The sequence below is a fragment of the Solea senegalensis genome, linkage group LG12, assembly GCF_019176455.1.
Source record: "Solea senegalensis isolate Sse05_10M linkage group LG12, IFAPA_SoseM_1, whole genome shotgun sequence".
NCBI classification, from domain to species: domain Eukaryota; kingdom Metazoa; phylum Chordata; class Actinopteri; order Pleuronectiformes; family Soleidae; genus Solea; species Solea senegalensis.
In genome coordinates this window covers 9,150,895-9,170,179 of record NC_058032.1, presented here as the reverse complement: position 1 = coordinate 9,170,179, position 19,285 = coordinate 9,150,895, and the positions used below count along the sequence as shown (strand labels likewise).

The following is a 19,285-nucleotide window of genomic DNA, read 5'->3' as shown; positions in this document are numbered from 1 at the left end:
ATACAATGGGTCAAATTCAAAGGAATACTTCACTGATTTGCATTTAGCTTTGTATTACTAGAATAGGGCTAGTATTTTTGAAAAATTGTGCTTCCCAACCTCAGTGTCCCCCTGAGTCGAGAAATATCTTAATTTTTTTTTGTTACGTGCCCACCAGTGACACTTGGTCCAAGCCTTGGTCCGAGGCTTGAAACTGCAACGCTTTTTAGACCCACTTGTAGGGGGACGGGACATCATTCCCAGAATTTAAACAGTTTCCGCCATCTCTGCTAACAGCTACGCTAACAGGACTGAGTGTCACTGGTGGGCATGTAACAAAGAAAAGAATGAAGATATTTCTCAACTCAGGGCACAATTTTTTAAGATTAATATAATATAATATAGTAATACAAAGCTAAATGCAAATCGGTGAAGTATTCCTTTAAGTATAACACAACTCTTTAAAAAGGTATTTCTGCTCACAGCTTGAAATAATTTCCTTTCTCTTTGCATAGTTCCCACTTCATGACAGTTTATCTGATCATGCCCTAAACTTGTAACCAACAAATGTGTACCAGACGCTGCTCCACTGAGAACCGTCATCAGAATATTCAGTTTGCTCAGTAAAGAATTATGTTTTAAGGGCTGCGTACTCATAAAACCAGACAGATATTTTTGAAACAATCCTTGACAGGACAAGATATGGGGGAGCCTTTGGATGACGTGCAGAATTATGTGAGCAGTTTGAAGGTCATCTGCTTACTGGAGCTCAACTACAGAACAGGGAGGGTTCTGCCGGGGTTTTAAGACACAGGTTAACAGGACGGGGACACTGACTGGGGTCAACAATGGGGCAGAAAGGCATTTTAATTAACCCACAGAGATGGACAATGAATGAACATAAGAAATCACTAAAAAAAATAGTATGTCAGGTCTTTGTGTAATATTTGTGAAAGACTGGTAGCAGCCAAGGTGATAAAACTATTATTTTTCCCTATGGGTCGAGTCCTGACATTCAAGCACATCAACTTATTTGTTCAAATGATCATACTCAGACAATGACCATCCTGAGCTGAACGCGGATCTAACATGATTCACTGTGCAGACAGAGTATAACTGTAGGTATAACCACATAGCAAAGAGCTGCGTAAGTGCACAGCAGCACAGACGATGCTTTCAGGGTGCTGAAGCAGCTCAGCACACTACATCTGAGTGATTCATTACCACCTCTGAGCAGAGAGTGATGCAGAGGCAACAGGCCTAAGAGGACAGTGTTCACTTCAACATTCAATACACTGCACTATACTGGAGACTTGATACATGCAATGAAAGATGTTCATTACCAGCAAACGAGGAGGGTATACCGTAAAGTACGGGTACAACTATTGTACATTTTCTGCTTGTTACATTATTTAGCAGTGTTCTTTGATGAGAAAATCAGCTTCCTCCTTGCAGGTGAGACATGAGGCAAATGCTAGCAGTCAGTGCATTTACATGCACAGTTTAACCAAACGAAGGCCGTAGTCAGACTAAAACAGGCAACAGGACAACTTCGCAGAGTCCAATTATACATAAGGAGGATTCTGTGGTTCTGTATGTTTTGTACCTGCTGTACATGTTAATTGTGATACGAGTAATATCTAGCATGGCTCTTTTGGTTGCTGAGTAATCAAACTATGAATCGCATTATCCAGATATGTTAGTCTGACTAAGACAAGCTCAATTTTTGACGGACTAACATGTAAATATGACATTAAGAAACCAAGTTATGGTCTTAATCTGTCTAAAATCAGACTTTTAAAATGCATGTAAGCATTACACAATGGAGCTTCAAAAGTCAGACACACACCACATGCAATTATGACAGAGACTGTCACCTCACATTTTTATGTCAGCAAGTTGAAAATGGTACATTGTTACAGGCAAAATAAAAAATTTCCCCCAAAGACTGTAGCATAGCCAGTTTAAATTATTACTTCTTAAATTATAACTGCAGGGGTAGTGGAGGAAAAACTATAAAATTATAAGAGGAATTCTGCAACATGTTCTGAGAGCAACAGTGTTTTTGAAATTCATATTTGTGAATATGTGTCTCAGCAGAATCAATTGCTCATTGCTGACATTACGCGTGTCTGCATGTTAACATGATTCAGTTTCAGGATGTGCAGCTGTGGCTGCTTCTGTAGTCACACAGTTTAAGATGTAGATTTTAGTTTCAAGTATGTGACATATTGGCATACCAAGCCATGATTTTGTTTTCCGTGTCAGGACAAACAAATGAAAAAATAGTTCACAAAAAAACAAGGAAGCAGTGAACTACCTTCACCTTTAGCATCAAGATGGGGAAACAGCTGAGCTTCTTAATAAAATGTTTCATATGTGACTCATAGACACCTCATACATTTAGGTGGAATTGCCATTGTTTTAAGTTTATCTCCTAGGTGGTTAGACAAACCCAAACAGGGAACATGCATCTTTGGTTTGCAACACAACATTTTTATTTTTTTTTTTAAAAACAGACAAGCTGTAAGAGTATCGATGGGACGACTGCTGGCCGAGCCCCATGCAGACTGCAGCTCATTAAATATTGAATACACAGAGAAGGCCAACCATCCAGATCATCCACATCACACCTCAGTGGGTTATTTCAGCTATGTGCATTCAGGGACCAACAGAAAAGACTCATTGAACATTAAGTAACCACACATGATTTTTATACAGGCACACTATCATGCAATGCACTTTCGCTGAGGTCCTGAAAAGTCAGTATGTGCCACATCATCTCTTTCAGGGCTAAAAAAGAAGCAGGCTTGCAACAACGAGCAGTTTAAAAATGATAGTTCTAGTTTATCGAGGGCTCATTATTAATAAAATGCAATGATGCCCTAAGAGCATATTGGTCTGTCACTCAGGTCCTGGATTGTAATACCCATAGGCTCCATGCAGTTAAATAATTCAACAAGCCTGAGGCTGCCTGTCATGTTGACATTAACCAAAAAGGGGTGAAAAAAGGACTAAATGTACTAGTAGCAATGACATTTAACTGTATTTCAGTCAGTGATGTGATGAGGGGAGCTCACTGTTGGGAGTTTAAACAACACCAGCAGAGCTGACTCTGAATGAAAGGCCTTGGTGATCCACTCACGACTACCTCATTTAAGACATAAATAAAAAATGACATGGTGAAATATCATTATGATCCAAAGTTGCAGACACAACAGTTTCTATTTCTGTTAGGAACTATTTTGTGAGGTAAAACTACAGCAGGAGAAGCCGTGCGAACTAAATTACACATCAGTGCTATGGCAGATTACATTGTGTGCTTATGTGGATCTCAGCGGGCATGATAAAAATATCTGAGTAATATGGTTAACTGCTCTTATGATGTCAACATGCTGCCGGAGTGAAAACTAAATACTCATCCTTGAGTACTTCTTCCTGTACTGACATATCCAGAGGCGGATATTATACTATGAGGCTAAATATTAACTTTACAGTGCAGCATAAACAAATTCCATTTTAGCTGTCATTTGTATTTCTTTAATCCATACAAACACAATTTTGTTGCCTTTAAAATGGCTAAGCTGACTGACTACTAGCTTTATACTGTATATAGCTTACAGATATAAGAGCATAATCATTTCTTTTCTCCAACAATCTACAGGAAAGCAAATAAGTACACTTTCCAAAAAGGCTGAGTTTGTTATTATTGCCTTAATTAGTACTTCCATGATTCCTGAATTGAAAAGGAAAAAAAAACTATGATCAATGATGACAGCATTATAAGACTTTCTGGTTTATGGGTCACATCGATCCTTTACATAATGATTGCTGAGCCGACTAAAGTCAAGTTTGTCCTCTTTAAAATGCTAAAAATAGCTTCTACTGCAACACTGGATTGCATCATGACAATGCACAGATTCATTAGGACACTTAACCATGACTTGTCCAGGTCACATGCCTGTGAGTCAGACAGCGTGAGTGAGGAATACAGTTACAGGTGGAATTTCCCTCATCTCCCCTTTCTCTGACATCATGTTAGAAGCAGCAGCAGCAGCAGACTGCTTCTACCTAACAAGTATGACAAGGTGATATTCAGGTACCAAAAGGCTGAGAGTAGTTAAACCAGCAATGAACAATTAAGGAACTTTGCAAACAGTAGTTCCCCTGTAAGCCCTCAACATTATACTGTCCAACGACACAGAATACATTTTCATAAAAACAGGAAGTTCCGCAGTTTTATTTCTCTTTTCAAAAGGTTCCTGCAATTATGCAACCCTTTTCAGGTTTCAGCCACCTCATGTGACTGTTTAGTCAAAGTATATAAACATTGCCATCTTGTGGTTACTTCTAAGGCACCAAATGACACTAATTCACACCTATGAAGAGGGGGGTTTTTATGTAAAGATTGTGGCCTCAGAAAATGTTTGTCAGTCATCACAGTTTGTAGGCTTTCCTGAGATAGTGAGAAGATAAATTTAGTGTGTCTGCACTTGACATTATAAGTGGCACAAGATCACTTCAGCTCTGGGGATGCTAAAATATCTCTAAACACTGTTACACGGATATGAACTGTGCTGAATTTCCTTGTCTCTCACAAGGCCACTCTAAGACCTCATGTGAAACTGGAGTGCTGCTCTCTAAATAAGATAAAAGCTCAGTTCTTATTTTTGTGTAGCCAAATCAATATTCAGCCGACCATTATGGCAGACAAGGAGAAGTGCCAGATGCCAGTTTGTTGTTCCGACAGGAATCAGAGCACAGAAAGGCTCTCCCTTGTTGTCCTTGGTCATCATCACACTCCTTAGCTGCTCAGACTGCTGGCGGTGACATCACTGTCACAAGATAAGAAGGCTGCTGGGAACCGCTTTATCCTCAGCCACACACTGTGTGCAGTACACACACACACACACACACACACACACACACACACACACACACACACACACACACACACACACACACACACACACACAAAGCTTGTGCAAAACTATCAAAGCGAAGCTTAAAAGGACAAAACAGTGGCTGAACGTGTGGGCAGGAGCATGGCAGGATGTCTCTAAAACAACAGCACACAAACAAGACAACTCCACACTGGAGTGCATTTGGAAAGTCTTGTTCTGGGTAATTGCTTTCAGTGGATTGAAGTTCCCAATTATCCACAAGTTTTGACAGTGTTTCCCACCATGGGAAGACTGAAGGGGAGGGCAAAAAAGGGTGGATGAAGGCTTGGTGGGTCCAGCTGGACCATTCTCTTGTGGCTCTAACAAGCTAAATGCCAGTAACTCTCCTCTTCCCTTTGCGTCACAGCCGCCTCCTCTGAAGGCAGCCATGGCAGTTGACCAATGGGATGGTGTTTGTCTGTCCCATGACACAAGCGTCTTAGGCCAAAAATGTAAACATCTGGCAAACATTTAGACTTGCCACAAAACAGGGTTGATCAACAATGAAAAAAACCCTTCTCTGTCGAGCACTGCAGATATATTTGTAGAGGCGGTAAACACTCATTCGTACTAGTTTTTTGAGACTCCCTCTTGTATTAGTGAATATTTTCAGGCTGAGGCTCTTTCACTGAAGAGGTGGACGACTCGCAATGGCTGCTATCTATCTGCTATCGTGAGTGTCGAGATGAAGAGCTGCCACCAAGTATGCCACCTGTTTTCTTGATTAGATGATTGTAAATCAGACTTAATTGTCCAACCATTGATCAAAAACCAACAGATAATCAATTTACTTACATAGGGGAGAGGCAAAAACACACACTTAAGAAGTTGGAACCATAATTGTTATGCGATTTTATGCTTAAAAATTAAATCCCATCCATATTTTGTATACACATATTTTGGAGCCACATCTGCCACCACTGACCGAAGGTCAAGGACTATGTTTATGATGTGAAGGACAGAAGGAAAATGATTTTTCTAAGCATTTGAAGTGTAATGATTCCTCTATAACACACACACACACAATTTGTGCAGTCACATGCTGGCTGACTAACACAAAGGGGAGTCACAGTAAATTATAGGCAGAATAAAGCAAAGCCTGCAGGTCATGGATGCCAGTGGTTACCACACATCACCACATCGTGCCTCTTTAGCTGTAGCCTGACTACTAAATAAAATTAAGTGTTAAAAATGAACATAAAAATCCTGATATTTCATATTACAAGTGTGGCCAGAGTAAATAACTCAATAACTACTTTATATGGTAGGATAGTGGATATAATTTTATTCAAAAGCAACATAACAAAGGTTTAATAAACAGTATGTTGGTATAATGTTTAGGCACAGTGAAAACACTATGTGTTTACGCTGTTTTTAATGTCTGTTTATGGTTACACTTGGTGTATTTACATATTGTTTACGTTACATGAAGCTGATTGGGGACTATACAGTACCCAATGTTAATTAATGTATACTGTAAAAGGTTTGAAAAGGACGATTAAATCCTGCCTTCAACTCTAAATATGTAATTTATCGGAGATAATTATCAATTTTCAACTTTTTTGTTATCGGGATAACGTTTTGGGCCGTGCCCTAATTCGAAACTTAAAATGCTACCACCGGGAAGTGTTAGCAATGCTGGCATGAAACATACTGGCCACAGAAGAAATAAGGTAATAATAACTGAAGTGGACCTACCCTGTTAGCTAGAAGTTGTCACCCCGCACAGCATGGCTCCCTGGCCATAAACAGGCAGTGAAGTGTCTGTGTCCTCATGAATCTCGCCGACCGGTAGAAAAATATTATTATCCCCGGTGCCAGTTGGAGTCAAAACGGTACAGCAGCAACATCATCGCACCGTCGTCGCCGGCTAGGCAGTTTCCCTCCTCCCTCCCGCTGCTCTCCAGTTTCGCTCCCTGACACAAGGTTGCAGTTTTCTCCGACAGGGGCTGATGCGTGGGGAATTCCTAACAGTCACATTTTCCTGGGAAATGATTGGCCCCGGACCAAGGTTAGGCTGCAGCCTGGTGGTGGTACAATGCGAGTCCAGAGAGAGGAGTCAGTTAGCCAGGAGCTTCAGTGAGAATGAGAAGAAACACGCTATGAAAAAAAGTTGTTCACCGTCCGCGTCCTGGCACGCTGCTTTAAAAAGTGCATACTATGAGTCACCAGTTTCTTCCTAATCACCCATAAGTATATTAGTGTGGACTGTTAAACAGTCTAATGTTAATTTTTAGTAAGCGGTCACAGGTGTGGCTTCACCGGCAATTGTGTCAACACGACCGGGTCATATTAAGGCAAAAGTCGGTAGTAAAAGGTGACGAAGAAATCCGCGTTGACTTCGTAAGACCACGAAGAGTGTTGCTGTCTCAACAGATAGCTTTTAAGTGGGATTAGGAATCTTCCGGGAATGTCCAGAGCGGAGATAGCAAATGAGGTTAACTCCTCTGAGAGGGCGGTGTCTGCAGTAGTTTCTCTGGAAAGGACGAACCACGTCGGTCAAAACTTGCCAAATATTAAAAAACGTAATAAAAACATATGTGATAGGGGTTTTACGTTGTCGAATTATTACTGCATTATAAAAACGAATGTTCCCATACCGGGAGTCGAACCCGGGCCGCCTGGGTGAAAACCAGGAATCCTAACCGCTAGACCATATGGGACGTTGAGATTCACAGAGAAAAGTATGCGATATGAACCATTTTATTATTCTATATTTCCATTCTATTGTAGCATATATGCGTTATATACATTATTAATAACTAATTTACCCGTTCACCACCTGATGTTTATGAAACTAGCCTGAAGATAGGACTGTTGAAATTGACTGAATTCGTTTTCTCTCGGATATCCCTAATAAAATGACAACTGGGCGTATAGCTATTAGTTTTCAGCAAAAAATATGTGTGATGTTTTGTCTACAATGTGGCACATTTATATGTGAATATCTGTTAATGTTAGAAATTGAATATTTGTTCATAATTGCAAGATACATCAATGTTGACTGTTCTGTGTATAATCGAGTGCCACCTAGTGGTCTTTTAGTGTTACTGTATACTGAAATACAGACAGTGCAAGCCACGAATATCTTGTACTTAATTGACTAATGATTGTCTTCATCAAAGACTTTGCAAAAATAAAAAAAATGATTTGAGGAACGTTATACGGATAAAATATTATGACCGTAAAAAAAAACATGTGTCGTGTTCGCAACCAACTGAACATGGGTGCTAAACATATGACGTATTTTTCGCTAGAATCGTACAAGTGAAGAGGCCGGGTGGTATAGATCACATAAAAACGATTCCAGCTTTGCTCATATCACTTTCAACCAGCTTAAATAAGTAGTCGTCTGTATCTAGCAGTACAATTGTAGGTGACGCTATTAGTTTGTGTTTATGCAGCTGTGTGGCTCGCCGAATTAGATTGACTCAACGTTAACCTCCCCTGTATTGCCAGGTGGTAGCGCCCTTAGCCTAGCAGAGGCAGCCAATTATTTGTCAAACTAGCCATCGTCGCTTAGCCTGCTAGGAGCTAAGTCCAAGTCTATCACCAAAAACGTTTCCTCACATTTGAACCGCTCACTTTTATGCCAAGGAGCGAGATTTGTGTGTAAACAGGATGTCAACTCCAGCAAGACGACGTTTAATGAGAGATTTTAAACGGTAAGCGGAAGGAAAACAAGAGAGAAGTAGCTATGGCCAGCGTTAGCAACCTAATGTTAGCTTGTCATAGTTAGCTTACATTTTATTACAAACACAATCGAGTTTTTATACATATGTAAACACTGATTGGTTACAAATATTAGTTATATTCGGATCAGGTACAAATTTTACATTTTGGGCAGCGTTCTTAAAATTATGTTTGTTAAGCTCTTGACATTTGTCGGTCAATTTTAACGTCCCTGATTGGGCGCTGACAACAGCAAGGCAGCCAGTATTAACGATGTTGTTGGGCAACGTATCCTTACAACTGGCTTGTGTTGGTGTAATTCGGTTTATGAATGTATGTGGTGGACGTGATTATTATTAATATTTATCGAAAAAAAACTGTTATGGGCTGTGTGTATAGTCTGTGTGATACGGGTCAAAGTAACTGTCCAGAGTGTCAGATGAAACATTTGGATATAAGTTTACTGTCCTAATGCAGACCGAGCAAGGCTACTTAGATCCCGGGACCTGCACAGATCACTGTCCAAGCCTGAGGATAAGCAGCCATCTGCCATGCAGTCAAAAGCTTACGGACACTACACGGTCTGTCGTGGCACATGGTTTCTTTATCCCTACTTCAGCATCACTCATGGTCACAAAGACCAAGACCTAATCCTGCTTTGTCCACTGTCACCCTCATTACATCAACTCAACCTGACCCAACTGACCCTTATAACCAATAAACACGAATGTTGCTATCATTATCAATCATGTAAAAACAAATTGATTTAACGCGCAGCATTTCCTCACTACCTTTGCTTTATGAAAAAGTACATATTAGGTACTATAACGTTAATACAAGATATCGCAGTATTAAAGTCAGTATATGACTAGATCTTAATGTCATTCATCTTGGATACTGAAAGTATGAATGCAGTAGAAGTAAAATTTATTTTTATTTCAGCTAAAACTATGGGGAAATCCTCAGATCTCTACTGTAAAACTATGTACATTGACTGTATTTTTGTCTGCTGCTGGTCATACAGCTGGGAAGCGTTGACAAACATGCAGGGTTCTTTGTTTGTTTTTATAAAATAATTATTAATAAAAAAAAAGTTAACTTGTTAACAGTTAACTTGCTGCATTACTACATTGATGGATTAGCCAGTTGTAAATTCTGTGAGAGTGAGTTCATTATTAAAAGGCATCACATACTTGCAGTTTGTATTCCACAGGCTTTCGTTAGTTGCTGATATGTACAGGAGAGACCTGAATACCACTATTTCATGTTATTAATTATTTGCCCTGTTAGCTCCATAACATGGGCAATATACAGTATATTGCTGGTTAAAATCACACATATTTTATCAGTGTGCTTTATTTGAACTTTGTAGACTGCAAGAGGATCCTCCAGCTGGAGTTAGTGGGGCCCCATCAGAAAACAATATCATGGTATGGAATGCTGTCATTTTTGGGTAAGTTAAATTCACTTGTTAATAATTGTTGTTCACTTGTTTTTTTTTAAATAAATAAAATAAAGTTGTAGTGTATGTCAGCAGCTTCTGTGGTTGGTCTTATCAGAGCATATGAAAAGTGTATTGTAGCTTTTTGCAAATTGATTAACAACCTAACAAATCTGTTAACTGTCTTTTAGACCAGAAGGAACACCTTTTGAAGATGGTAAGTTCTTGCTGAATCTCTTCATATCTATTATTCCTATTAGATAAACCATCACATTTTCATGAAAACTCTTGAGCATTGAGTTTTTGGAAGCTAGATTACGTCAATAGAAATGTTATACGAGAGTTTGTTTTTAACTTCACAACTGATCAGGTCTCCTACATGGATCTGATCGATTTTGTGTCAGGGATAAGTTAAGGTTTTTCCTCAAACAGTAAGCTACTGAAGTTATTGCACCTTTATCAAATTGTTGTGAAAAATGCAAGAATGGTGCTCGATGTTCAAGGAGCCAAATTGTTGTTTTGGATTTACTTCGTCTTCATCAGCTGTGAACAAATGAATCAAATGCAGCTCTTCATTCATAGCTGGCTTTAAAATTGCGTTCAGTTGTGTACATTCATATAGTGCTCTTACCTCTCACTTTCAGGAACTTTCAAACTTACCATTGAATTCACAGAGGAATATCCAAATAAACCGCCAACAGTGCGATTTGTCTCCAAAATGTTTCATCCAAATGGTATGTACTTCACTACCTGTAGGGATGATCGTCGGAATAATGTCAGTTACAGATATGCAAGGTTATTACATTTATTGTTTATTTATCCTAAGTGAATCAACCATTTAAAAGCTTTTTTCTGTTCCTCAGTGTACGCAGATGGCAGCATATGCTTAGATATACTTCAGAATCGTTGGAGTCCAACCTATGATGTCTCTTCAATCTTAACCTCAATACAGGTAATTTAACACTCATAATGTGTAAATGCATAGTAAGAAAAGACTAGAATCTTGTCTGTTAGTGAGAAAATAAAAATACCTAGTATGAAATGTGTTGCCCGTTGTTAAATGACTGTTGTGGCTGAAATCTATCATGAGAAACCGACCAACATTCTCCTTTCTACATTTAAAGTCTTTACTGGACGAGCCAAACCCAAACAGTCCAGCCAATAGCCAGGCAGCGCAGCTGTACCAGGAAAATAAGCGGGAATACGAGAAGAGGGTTTCTGCTATTGTTGAACAGAGTTGGCGTGACTGTTGACCCCTGTTGATGTCGGGAGTGTGAACGGTGTCTGGCCCAGAATCAAGAAACCACTGATCAAGAAAACAAGTGATTACACAAATAATGACACATCTTAAAATCCTTCTCAATATATTTGTCCCATAACTGTTGCTCAGTTTGTATGCTGTTGTGTTGTGGCATTCACTCCTACCGAATGCTATTGTTGGGCGATAGCATAAGTTTGTTAAAAGTTAATGTACCTTGTTATATCTGGGTTACTTGCTACATGCCCCCAGTCTCCTTTTTTTTCCGAAAAAAAAAAGGAAACAGCTGGTCTCTCAGTACACACTTTTCTACTTGTTTTTTCAACTGGCTGGATGATTCTGAGACGGTGAATTAGATGTGCTTGCTGTGTGGTTTTGCTGTGTAGATACAGAAATCCATATTTCCAAAAAGAAAGCTGTTCCTGAGTGTCCCCCCCTTCTGTTTCAGTGGTTTCACTTCTTTTGGTTTTATTTCTTTCTGCATTTTGTAGGATTTAAAAAAAACAAAAAAAAAACTGGCATTGAAATCCGCGACTCTTAACAAGTTGTCAACTCAACAGATGCCTTTCTCTGAATTGTACTTGTAATACCATGCCTAGGATTTTAAAAGTGATCTAGCTCTTGGTGACCAGGTATCTCCCAACACTGAAACTAGAGATTTCATACCCTTTCTGGGCACTTAACTTTGTTTCATGCACAGTTTCAGTGTTGACCTTTTTATGCCATTTTACAATCTTACAAATCAGCTGGTAATACTGTTAAACAGGATGGTATCTGTTTTCAGATTATAAAACTTTGCACTGGTAACCCATGTAACAAATTGTACATTTTCTTGTAAATAAAAATAAATATACACCAAGTGTCTGTTTTTTTCTAAATTCGAGTACACAAATAAGCATGTGAATCGAGTCCAGCCTATTATTCAGGTTTAATTTATTCCGATTTTACAGCTGTGAAAACAAGCAGACAAGTTAACTGTACTCACATAAACCAGCACGTTAGACACGTAACGAAGATCACAGCATACAGTTTCCATGTGAATGTTTTCATATAATGGACGCAGCGTATACGTTTACAATGACATCCGTGAGTTGAACGAGCGGACAACATTGCAGGAATTGCTGACCAGAGACGTTGCTTAAGTGAGACTGGTATGAGCAAATGGCTACTGTGTGACAAAGTCTGTCTAATGAATGAATCAATTGTCCAGCACTCACAAGTGAGCAGTAGAGCTGCATATTCCATCAGGTTCCTTGAACTGCCATGAAACAAATTTATTTTGATGACAAAACCCTTGTAATTTTTTCCCCGTAGTCCTAACATTACTGAAGCTCGATTAGGACACGATACCACAAAGCACTGAACACAAGCTTGTGCAAAAGTGAAACGGATATAGAACGTGGAATGGCAGGAAATTTAAATGACTCATCCTACAGCTCCTGCTAAAGCTAAAATACACTTGATGGCAAAGGAATGCAGAAACCACAGGCGATACCTGATTCTCATTTGTTACTGTGCTGTAAGTCTGTCTCGCATGTATCAACAAAGCAGTTGCACAGTGATTTGCACTGGAGTCCAAGTCAATGGCAAACTCTGCCCTTTTTCCTCTTTTGCTTTGCATGCAAGTTAGTGCGAGGCCTGAGGCTTCACAAGCTCATATCGTCCCACCTGTCCTTCCTGTAGAAGCTGACCAATGAGCTGGTCTTTGCGTACTTTGCGACTGACAATGAGGAACCGTTGCCGCCCCTGTCCATATGACTTGCTTCGTAAGCCATATTTCTGAGCTACCTGGTGGATCTGTTTGCGTTCGTCATTGGTAAGGTCAGTGGAGAAGCGAAGATCATCCTGACGATCTGAACAGGCGTAGTTACGAATTATGTCTTCAATATCGCGCTTCCTGAGTTGATTTCCTGTTTTGTCCGTGTCCATGCCCAACCCTTCTCTAGAAAACTGCTCCTTCACTCTGATGGGTTCTGCAATGCCTTCACCATCTCGGCCCAGACCACCACCTTTCCAGCCCATCTTGCGGAGCAACTGATTTCCAATGTTGTCTTCTTTTATCTCCTGTCTTGTTGCCTCCTCACCAGAGCGAGCCAGGATCTGGGATCGGGATATGGCATCGTTGTGCCCCTCTTTTCTTAAGTTGGATTTGACCACAGCCTGTGTTTGTTTTAAGGTGGCCAGAGCCTCAGTTGCTGCAATGTGTTTCACAATTTTCTTGGGCCCAATTCCTGCTGCCACATACTGTCCTTCTAAATAAACTTCACACCTCCAGCGATTATCAGGAAGAAGGGTGAACTTGTAATCAGCAGTCACTTTATTAAACTGTGCCGTGTCATTTATGATACAGATAGCATTGTCAGAGTTTTCCAGGATGACCAACTCACTCAGATGCTTCTTTTTGCCACCCTGTTGCCCAAAGCATCCTCCAGAATCTGACGGGTTAGTATTTCCCCTATTGTATTGTGATGGCTGCTGCTGCTGTTGTTGTTGATGATGATGATGATGATGATGATGTTGTTGTTGCTGCTGCTGCTGCTGCTGCTGTTGCTGCTGTTGCTGTTGTTGTTGTTGTTGTTGCTGTTGTCGTTGAGCCTGGTTCATGCGGAGTTTCCTCACTGCCTCTGCAGCTGCTGAGTGCTTTGAGCTCTTTTTAGTGCCTGTTGCCTGCGCCACCAGCTCGTCCTGCACAAAGACACTGCACAGCCAGGCACCATCATAAGGGAGAATGTCAAACTTATAGTCAATCTTCATGCGATTAAAAGCAGCAGAGTTGTTGAGTATGCAGATAGCGTCATGGGCATTGTCCATAACCACAAACTCTGTCCAGTGCTTTCGTTTGTCAGGTTCATATTGGCCTTTAGAGCTGGGTGTTGGTTTATCTTCTGGGTTGCGGAGTGCAGGTAAAAAAGGAGGGGTTGGGCTGTGCATCTGGCAGACAACCAAGTCATTTACAGTCGAGTGTCTGTATCTGCGCTGAACAACACGAACTTCCACTTGTTTCAGGAAGAGTTTTACAGCTTGCTCAGAGGCTCGGTCTCTTGCTCCATTTTTACTGCCGGAGTATCCTGTAGCGAGATACACGCCCTGGAATCTCAGTTCACAGGCATAACCGTCTGTTGGTACTTTCCTGTTCTTCGGTAGGTCAGCCTGGGGAATATCCTTTAAATTGACATAAATATACTCAGGGTTGGTTTTGCAGGCCTGGATGCTGCGGCTCAACATGAAATTATAATTTGGTCCATCATTTCCTATCAAAAACATAGAGTCACTAGACGCAACAGCCAACGCAGATGCTAAGTTGGCAATCAGCCTTTGCTTCTCGTCTAATGTTGACTGAGATATCTGAAGAGGCTGTGATGAAGAGCCCAACTGAGACGTGGTGGGACTGTTCCTGCCTGGGCTGTTGTAGACTCTGCTGAATGGCCTGCTTGATGATGGCCGGTCTTGATAACCATAACCAAAGCCCTGACGTGCTGAGTCCCATCCTCCTGACCTGTTTGCTCCCCCATATCCGTTATACCTGTGGGGCCGAGAATAGCAGTCTGAATGTCTAGTGGAGTGGGCTTCATACTTGGCTGTGTAGTCCTGCTGTGTTTTTGCCATGAAGTTTGGGGCAGACCCACGTCCTCCATAACCTAAGCCACTTGTGCTACCTAAAGAAATCTCTCTGTCATGGTCTCTATGGGAAGCCCAAGAGTCAGAGCTGTATGATGGCCGGCTGTCAAAAGCAGACCTCAGGGAGGAGGAGCCCTGTGCTCTGCTGGTGCTGCTGTAGGAAGAGTGCTCAGTGTCCCACTGTCTCACACCATATGACTCACTCCTCCTGCTCTCTTTATCATTCTCCTTCTCATCAGTGCCATTTCCTCCACTGCTTCCACCACTGACAAAGTGCACAGGCTCAAATCGAGGTCTGCAACCAAATTTTGACACAGGCATTTTCCTCATGGGCTCGTCTCCTGCAATGATACAAGTACATAGTTTATCTTAAATGAAACAAGAGCCATACTGCAGTCCCAGGAAACTGATTATGGGGTGTGATGTCATTTTTTTGGAACGAGATGTTATGACAGAACTTAATGTCCAAGTTTCTGATAAGGAGAACTTACCTCCTCAGTCATCTCCAATTATAAAGGAGGTGGAGGCACATGTTATATATAATCCTGTCAAGTAAGTAGTTTGTGTTAATAATAATGTCTTGTGCTTTTTGTGTCAATTCTATAGAACCAGCGCCTACCAAGCACAAGAGGGCATGGTTCTGAATTCCAGTCGTCACTTGAAGGAAGCAAGTGGCACTAAAGAAAGGTCACCTTTATCTTGAACATATAAAGTTAAGACCACAGTGCAGACATTTCATTTAATATAATGCACAAAATGCAGTTGGGAATGCCAACTACTCCCACCATTGCCTTTGATCCATGTACAATCTACCTTGCACAGTTCAAAACACAGTCGCTACAGCAACCCACATACAGATCAAAGGCGGCATCAAAAAAGAAATACTTTAGAAATCTTAAGTAGAAAAAGTTTAATATAATAAAATGTTTTTCTGCACTCTTGTGGACAATGTTTTATGAAATTTGGTGCATGTTCAAGCCACCAAATGTGATAATTTAGGGAGAAAGAGAAGGAAAAACATAATTCAATCTGAAACGTGCACCTTCACACCACTTGGTGCTCAGGCCCTAAATATTTCTGGGCATGTTTGTTGTAATTAGTGAAACAGTAGCTAAAACTTGTACTTTTATATTTCACGTTATTACACAAAACTACACAAGCTAGATCATCAACACTCACTTCCATCAGAAGAAGTAGGTCTCTTTTTTGCTTCAGAAGTAGGACTTGAGTCGAATGAGGGCATTTCGATAGTGTCAGTCCCTTCTGCCATCACCAGCACCGTCCAAATCAAATCTCGGCCATACCTGCAATGGAGGTCAAAGACAGAAGTTAGACAGTAAATTAATGAATGAGACTTTAATGCAATAAACAGCTTTAAGACACTCAACAGCCACTTTTTTAGGTTCATCTGTTCCTACGTTTTTTTAAGGTTTTAGGTTAAAACTGCTTGTGAATGAAAAAATATAAACTGCCAATTACAAGGCAACAGTTCAGTGCATTTAGGCATGTAGACATGGTCCAAATGACCTGATAAAGTTTACACCAAACACTGAAAGTTAAGTGATTTGAACATGGCATTGGGTGGTCTCAATATCTCCTGGGATTTCCACACACAACCATGTCTAGGGTTTACATAGAATAAATTGTAGAATCAGAGTCGTAGGCAGCAATAATTCCAAAAACCACTCATTATAATCAGGGTATGCAGAAAACTATGTCTGAGAGAACACCTCAGACCTTGAAGCAGACAGGCTACAGGAGCCAATTCAGAGGTTTTCTCTAAACAGACAGGCGGTGCCCTGCTCAGTTTTATTGTGAAATGTAAAACTAATGACTGTGATCCTAATTGCATCCCCACAAGAGCAAGAGAGATGAAATTTGAATACTTGCAAAGAAAATATAAACAATATTTTCTTTGCAAGTATTCAAGTTAATGTGCAGTTAACTTTGAAACAACTTAATTAGGACTTCCTGAAGCAATGCCATCATTACTAAATTGATTTTAAATTATAAAGTTGCCTACACAGAAAAAAGGGGTAGCCATATGGTTATATATCCTCATTCTTCCTTGTGCAATATGATAATTAGTATGCCAAGGCAAATTTTGATATTTGAATTAACAATTAGGTGCTCCAAGTAAACAGTCCCTGCCTGTTTCACTTGCTGGGCATTGCTACTTGTCTCATGGTGGCCCTGCTGAAATAAAAGGAGGAAACTTAAGCAGAAGTTACCTGGTACATTCAGAGATGTACCCTCCATGTTCAGTGCATAGACTTCATGCACTAGATGTTAAATATGTTCGCTATACAATTGTCTTGTAATATATCAATTATCACAGAATCGTTGTATCTTGATATTATTGGTATCATGGACCATGTATCGCGCAGTGTGAGGTACCCTGAGTCACTTCATCCTGGTGCCAGACCTGACCTTGAAGCAGATGAGCTACAGCAGCAGACGGCGCAACTCCTGCAACTTTGGTAGGTGTTTCTCTGTTCTTCATAAAGTGGCCGATGAGTGTGTTATGTCAAGTCTGCTAGATCCCTCTAGAGGCTAAAAACATTACCAAGTAAACACGCGATTGAAATAACAATCCGGAGAGTAAACATGTAACGTGTAACCCCTGATGCATGTTTCACGGATATGAGGTCAGAAGTTACAGAAACAGGTGGATTTTGTGCAAACACAAAGCCGGAACAGAGTGACGCAGTAGGCCGACAGGATGCATCTGGCACACACGTTCATCCAGCTCAACATTCATATTTGCCAGAATTGAAAGATCTCACGACTAAACTGTGTCGTAGTCTTACCTTCAGTGGTGTGGCCTTCCGCCCGACCTTAACCGCCGTGCTCTGGTTGAAGAAGAGACAGTGTATATTTATTTTAATTGATGTTGTTATTATCGTGCTAGCCTAGCCAGGGTGTCTGTTAGCATTAACCAGCTAGCACCTAGCTAACTTTAGTAACGTAAGCCTGCTCGTCCCCGCTTCCTGCCACACGTAGCTCCTCACAACGGACCAATAAACAAGGCTGTGTCCGTCAAGAAAACTTTCCGTAACGGGCGGCTCAAACCTCCCGAGTGACACATAAACCCATTCACCTAAAGCTGCAGCCCGCTTCCATTTTCTGTGAAATCATGGCGTCTGTGTGTGTCAGCGCAATGACCCACAATGCTTTGCTTTGCTGCCGGACGGCGCGGAGGTTCAGCGGCCTGCTGCTGTCACTGCACTTTACTTCTTCTACTTGATGAACGTGTAGTTTCCACGCTGCATCGTGTGAAAAACGCGTGGAAACACTATCCACTGATAGGGCCGGTTCAAGGAAAGCATATATGAGGGGGCAGTCAGAAATCAATCTTTCTTTCTTTGAGTGGTATGGAGTATTAGGGCCAAACTGTGGAGACAACAAATGAATCTTTCTTTCCAGAATCTTTATCTTTAAAGATAAAGATAATCTTTATCTCTGATTGTTTTGTGGTCATTGTCATGCTGCAGAATGAAAAACTACTTTGGAACTTTTAAAAAGTGTTGAGATGAAACCTCTTCACCTAAATGACCGAAGACAACTCATCAGGACACGTCAACAGTCTGCTCTTGACTGAACTATAAGTCTCCGCCATGTTGGGTTTGTGGTATCATCTTCTTAGCAATAAAACAGTTTGGTAAAAAAAAAAATGTTGATCAGAGTTCGAGAGACATCTAAAAAGCCACAGTAACTAAAAACCTCTGGGAAGAACATTGGGATGTAGTCAAGTAAAATGTTGCAATCAAAGGCCATCATATTTACTTTTGAATTGTTTCTTGAGCAAAATCCTAATTGTATGTGTATACTCCTATCACACCCTGCTTTTAAAATAAATACTCTTTTTAGACACAATATAAAAGGCATAATGCATTTACATGAGGAACAACATATCGTACTATTTTACTTTAACAGACAGAATTTAATCGGAGATAAAATAATACAAATATAAAAAAATATATATATAATTACATTTCTTTAGTGAATGGATTATGCTTCTGAGTGGGGGAATTTGATACAAGTTATCTTTATTTTTGCAGCCTTGGCTAAGGATAATATATAATTTGCATTGCGTTTCTGAGGGAAATAAACAATTTAATATAACCATGTTCCTATTTTTCATGCTATAAGGTGTTAGATGTGAATGTTAATAGTTCTCATGAAGCCAAGCTTCCCTTTTTGTCTAGGGAAGAGATGTCTTTGTTTGGCGATACTGTGTTGACTGAATATTCATAGCTCAAAAATGAAATCATAGTTTCCAGTCTATACAGAAGTCTGACTGCACATACAATCCACTTGAGGTGGAGTTTTACTGCCAACGAAAAGGGTCGATGAAAGACAAACGCTTAGCAT

General features: G+C 40.4%; 3 protein-coding genes and 1 non-coding gene across 5 annotated transcripts in view; 1 reads left to right on the top strand and 3 right to left on the bottom strand.

Moving 5' to 3' along the window:
* elf1 (E74-like ETS transcription factor 1) overlaps nt 1-7,311 on the bottom strand; it is a 36,303-nt gene extending 28,992 nt beyond the window's left edge. Inside the window, exon 1 of the mRNA XM_044040396.1 lies at nt 6,621-7,311. The gene's annotated coding sequence lies outside the window, so the exon portion shown is untranslated. The remainder of the gene's footprint in view (nt 1-6,620) is intronic.
* Nucleotides 7,312-7,513: 202 nt separating this feature from the next.
* Nucleotides 7,514-7,585, bottom strand: trnae-uuc. Its single transcript has one exon. It is a non-coding gene; the product is annotated as a tRNA-Glu (tRNA).
* Nucleotides 7,586-8,397: 812 nt separating this feature from the next.
* Nucleotides 8,398-11,704, top strand: ube2a (ubiquitin-conjugating enzyme E2A (RAD6 homolog)). Its single transcript, XM_044040445.1, has 6 exons — nt 8,398-8,587; nt 9,967-10,047; nt 10,227-10,252; nt 10,680-10,769; nt 10,899-10,987; nt 11,160-11,704. The coding sequence occupies exons 1-6, from the start codon at nt 8,544-8,546 to the stop codon at nt 11,286-11,288; spliced, it is 459 nt and encodes a 152-aa protein (XP_043896380.1). The 5' UTR covers nt 8,398-8,543; the 3' UTR covers nt 11,289-11,704.
* Nucleotides 11,705-12,209: 505 nt separating this feature from the next.
* Nucleotides 12,210-18,083, bottom strand: nkrf (NFKB repressing factor). Of its 2 annotated transcripts, XM_044040444.1 has the most exons (4): nt 18,012-18,063; nt 17,722-17,763; nt 16,091-16,215; nt 12,210-15,252 (listed from the first exon to the last, which is right to left on the bottom strand). In XM_044040444.1, exons 3-4 carry the CDS (start codon nt 16,179-16,181, stop codon nt 12,920-12,922), a joined length of 2,424 nt encoding a protein of 807 aa, XP_043896379.1. In that variant the 5' UTR covers nt 16,182-16,215; nt 17,722-17,763; nt 18,012-18,063; the 3' UTR covers nt 12,210-12,919. The 2 variants fall into 2 exon arrangements, with proteins under 2 accessions (XP_043896379.1, XP_043896378.1); XM_044040443.1 differs by having other exon boundaries at nt 17,722-18,083.
* Between the last annotated feature and the right edge of the window lie 1,202 nt (nt 18,084-19,285).

What these genes read in the sequence shown, in the direction of transcription:
- nkrf (XM_044040443.1), bottom strand. Translation starts at nt 16,181, where the DNA reads ATGGCAGAAGGGACTGACACTATCGAAATGCCCTCATTCGACTCAAGT. An exon ending in ACCTACTTCTTCTGATGGAA is followed by an intron (nt 15,253 to 16,090) that starts GTGAGTGTTGAT and finishes GTATCATTGCAG; the next exon opens with GAGACGAGCCCATGAGGAAA.
- ube2a (XM_044040445.1), top strand. Translation starts at nt 8,544, where the DNA reads ATGTCAACTCCAGCAAGACGACGTTTAATGAGAGATTTTAAACG. An exon ending in AGGAACACCTTTTGAAGATG is followed by an intron (nt 10,253 to 10,679) that starts GTAAGTTCTTGC and finishes TCTCACTTTCAG; the next exon opens with GAACTTTCAAACTTACCATT. An exon ending in CAATCTTAACCTCAATACAG is followed by an intron (nt 10,988 to 11,159) that starts GTAATTTAACAC and finishes CTACATTTAAAG; the next exon opens with TCTTTACTGGACGAGCCAAA.